The 2591-nt window shown below is 42.9% G+C and overlaps 1 protein-coding gene across 1 annotated transcript; it reads left to right on the forward strand.

Moving 5' to 3' along the window:
* The first annotated feature begins 273 nt into the window (after nt 1–273).
* LOC146937061 (uncharacterized) lies at nt 274–2100 on the forward strand. Its single transcript, XM_085749324.1, has 2 exons — nt 274–738; nt 853–2100. The coding sequence occupies exons 1-2, from the start codon at nt 274–276 to the stop codon at nt 2098–2100; spliced, it is 1713 nt and encodes a 570-aa protein (XP_085605450.1).
* The last annotated feature ends 491 nt before the right edge of the window (nt 2101–2591 follow it).

Raw genomic sequence — 2591 nt, forward strand, 5'->3', positions numbered from 1 at the left:
TTAAATTCCAATTCCAATTCACGTAGGTTTTTGATTTCTATAAAGAACATACAATTGGTGGAATTGATTTGGAACATACGAAGCAATTGTTTACTCCAAGTGGTGTTACGGTTCTTTGGATTGGGTTCACAGCTAACCAATTGTGATCGTCGAGCTATTCATTAGCATTGCTCCAACCACACGTATCATTGCTTTTTTCTTTTGCTTGTTGAATTCATTGCTTTGGTTACGTGTGGCTTTGTTTGGTTACGTGTGGCTTTGCCTGCGCCAACCATGTTTGACTGGCAGGCAGAGCTCGCGCCTCCAGCCGTCAAACCTGGAATCACGGATTCACAACAACTCTCCACTGTGTTCGTTCCCACGCCTGTTATGCCTTCTGCCGCTACTACAATTCATATGACAAAAGCTGCTCCTAAACCCTCTTTTGCCCAGGCCCTATGTGGAAATACCGTAGTTTCTGATCCTTTACCGGTGCCCTCCATCCGTGGTGACATCCTTTCTATTAAAATCACTGATACTGTCTATTGCCGTGGACTGGATGCTTGCAAAACCAACCTTAGAGGTCGGTTGGTTCTGAACAAAGGAGATAAGCCTTACTCCTCCAAAGATCTTGCTGCCAAATTACAGAATTTGTGGAAAGTTAAGGGGCCATGGCATCTGACATCCCTTGGGCGAGGGTATTATGAATTTTTCTTTAACTCCCAAGAGGACATGCGAACTGTTTGGGCAGCCGGCACTGTTAGCTTGAAGCCAGGGTTACTCAGATTGTTCGAATGGACAAAAGACTTCAACATGCACACACATCGACAAACTCACACTCAAATTTGGATTCGGTTATGGTAACTACCACAGGAGTACTGGATGGAGAGGACCTTATATGAGATCGCAGGGGCGGTGGGAACTCCGTTACTCATTGATAATGTGACTAGAAATAGACTTTATGGCCATTATGCCCGCATTCTGGTTGACATGGATCTTTCGAAAGATCTTTTTTATGAGGTTCTGGTAGAACGTGAAGGCTTTGCGTTTCCGTTGGCGATAGAGTACGAGGGACTGCCTGATTTTTGCAAGCACTGTAAAAACATTGGCCACGATGTTTCTAAATGCCGCTGGTTGTACCCTAGACAAGATGAATCTAACAATAAAGCTACAGGTGATAAGGGAAAAGGAGATAAGGGAAAAGAGCAGGTACCGAGCATAAAACCTGCTTGGAAGCCTTTGAAAGACAACCCCTCAGGAACCGGCTCCTCTAAAGCCTTTGCAGCCCCCTCCGCTGTTACAAACACGGTTCCAACAACTTTAGCCTTGACACATGAACCTCAGGGTCTGCAGCAGCATGCCACACAAACTACATCTTTTTCTTTTGCGTTACAAAATGTTCCAGACGATGTTGTTCCAGGTACTCTACCGTCTAGTACGGTGCTTGAAGTGGATCCCCTAGTAGCGCACGTTGACGTGCATGATGATGTGGAGAAATCTATTCCGGTAACTCGGGAGGAGGAGGTGACACTTTCATCACCTTTCAATTTACAATATGTGGCACCTCGGGAAATTCAGCAAGAGAAGCTCCCTATCACTTCAACTCATGTACTTGAGGAAGTCACTGAAACTCAAGAGGAATCTATTGAGGTCGCACATGCAGCAACAATACAATTGTCGTTACAAGATGCTCTGGAGCTGGAACGTTCGGCACATAATCAAGGAATTCCAACTGTTGAAACAAATGATGTTACAGCTGAAAGGGAGGAAACAAATGTTGAAATAAATGATGTTACAGCTCAGAACTCAGAACATCCAGTCACTGTTCCTTCAGACACTGTCAGCTCCACAATGGCTACCTCTTCAGCAACCATAGAAACTGATGTTAATTTGATAGGGAGCGCCCCCCATGGTGCTGTTCCTGTCCAACAAGTGCCTCCAAGACTTCAACAAGATCTGGACCTTTGGCATCGTATCAAGGAATATGATAAAAAAGCAGCTGAGGATCCTACAATAATGGCCTTGACAAAGAAGCAACGACAAATAATGCGTAAAGAACTTCTTGATGGGAAGCCGCCTTATAGCACCCGTTCTAGGGGACCTTCTCCAAACCGCAAATGAATTTTTTATGCATATTGAAATGTTCAAGATTTTGTTTGGTTAGACAAGCTTTCAGCGAGTTGCATATGGATTTCTTTCGAGAAAGAATTGGCTTGCCCAATTATAGATTTTAGTAGTCGTTTTTTTATGTTTTCTTTTGTTTTTTTTTTTTGAGGGTTTTGGCCTAGTCCCCCCTCTCCTTGTATATTTTTTTCCCCTTTTTTTAATAAAATTTTAGAGTTAGACCGGCATAGGACGGAGGCTTCCCGGGGTGCCAACCTAGTTGGGATGTCGGTGTAGCCTCCTGATGTCTGTCTTTCTCCCTGCTTAGCAAAAAAAAAAAAGTTAAAGTCCAATCTTTACCATTATTTTTTGCTCATGTTTGTTACAATTGATCAAAGGCTAAGGAAGAGTAACTTATATTAATAAAATAAAATAATATGGAAATACTATTTTTTGTGTAAGGGATATGAAAATACTTGGCAATCTTTGTCGGTTGTATTGAGGGGAAC

Source organism: Medicago sativa, chromosome 3 (assembly GCF_051527215.1).
Source record: "Medicago sativa cultivar Bolivia chromosome 3, Bolivia_mono, whole genome shotgun sequence".
In the NCBI taxonomy this organism is placed as follows: Eukaryota; Viridiplantae; Streptophyta; class Magnoliopsida; order Fabales; family Fabaceae; genus Medicago; species Medicago sativa.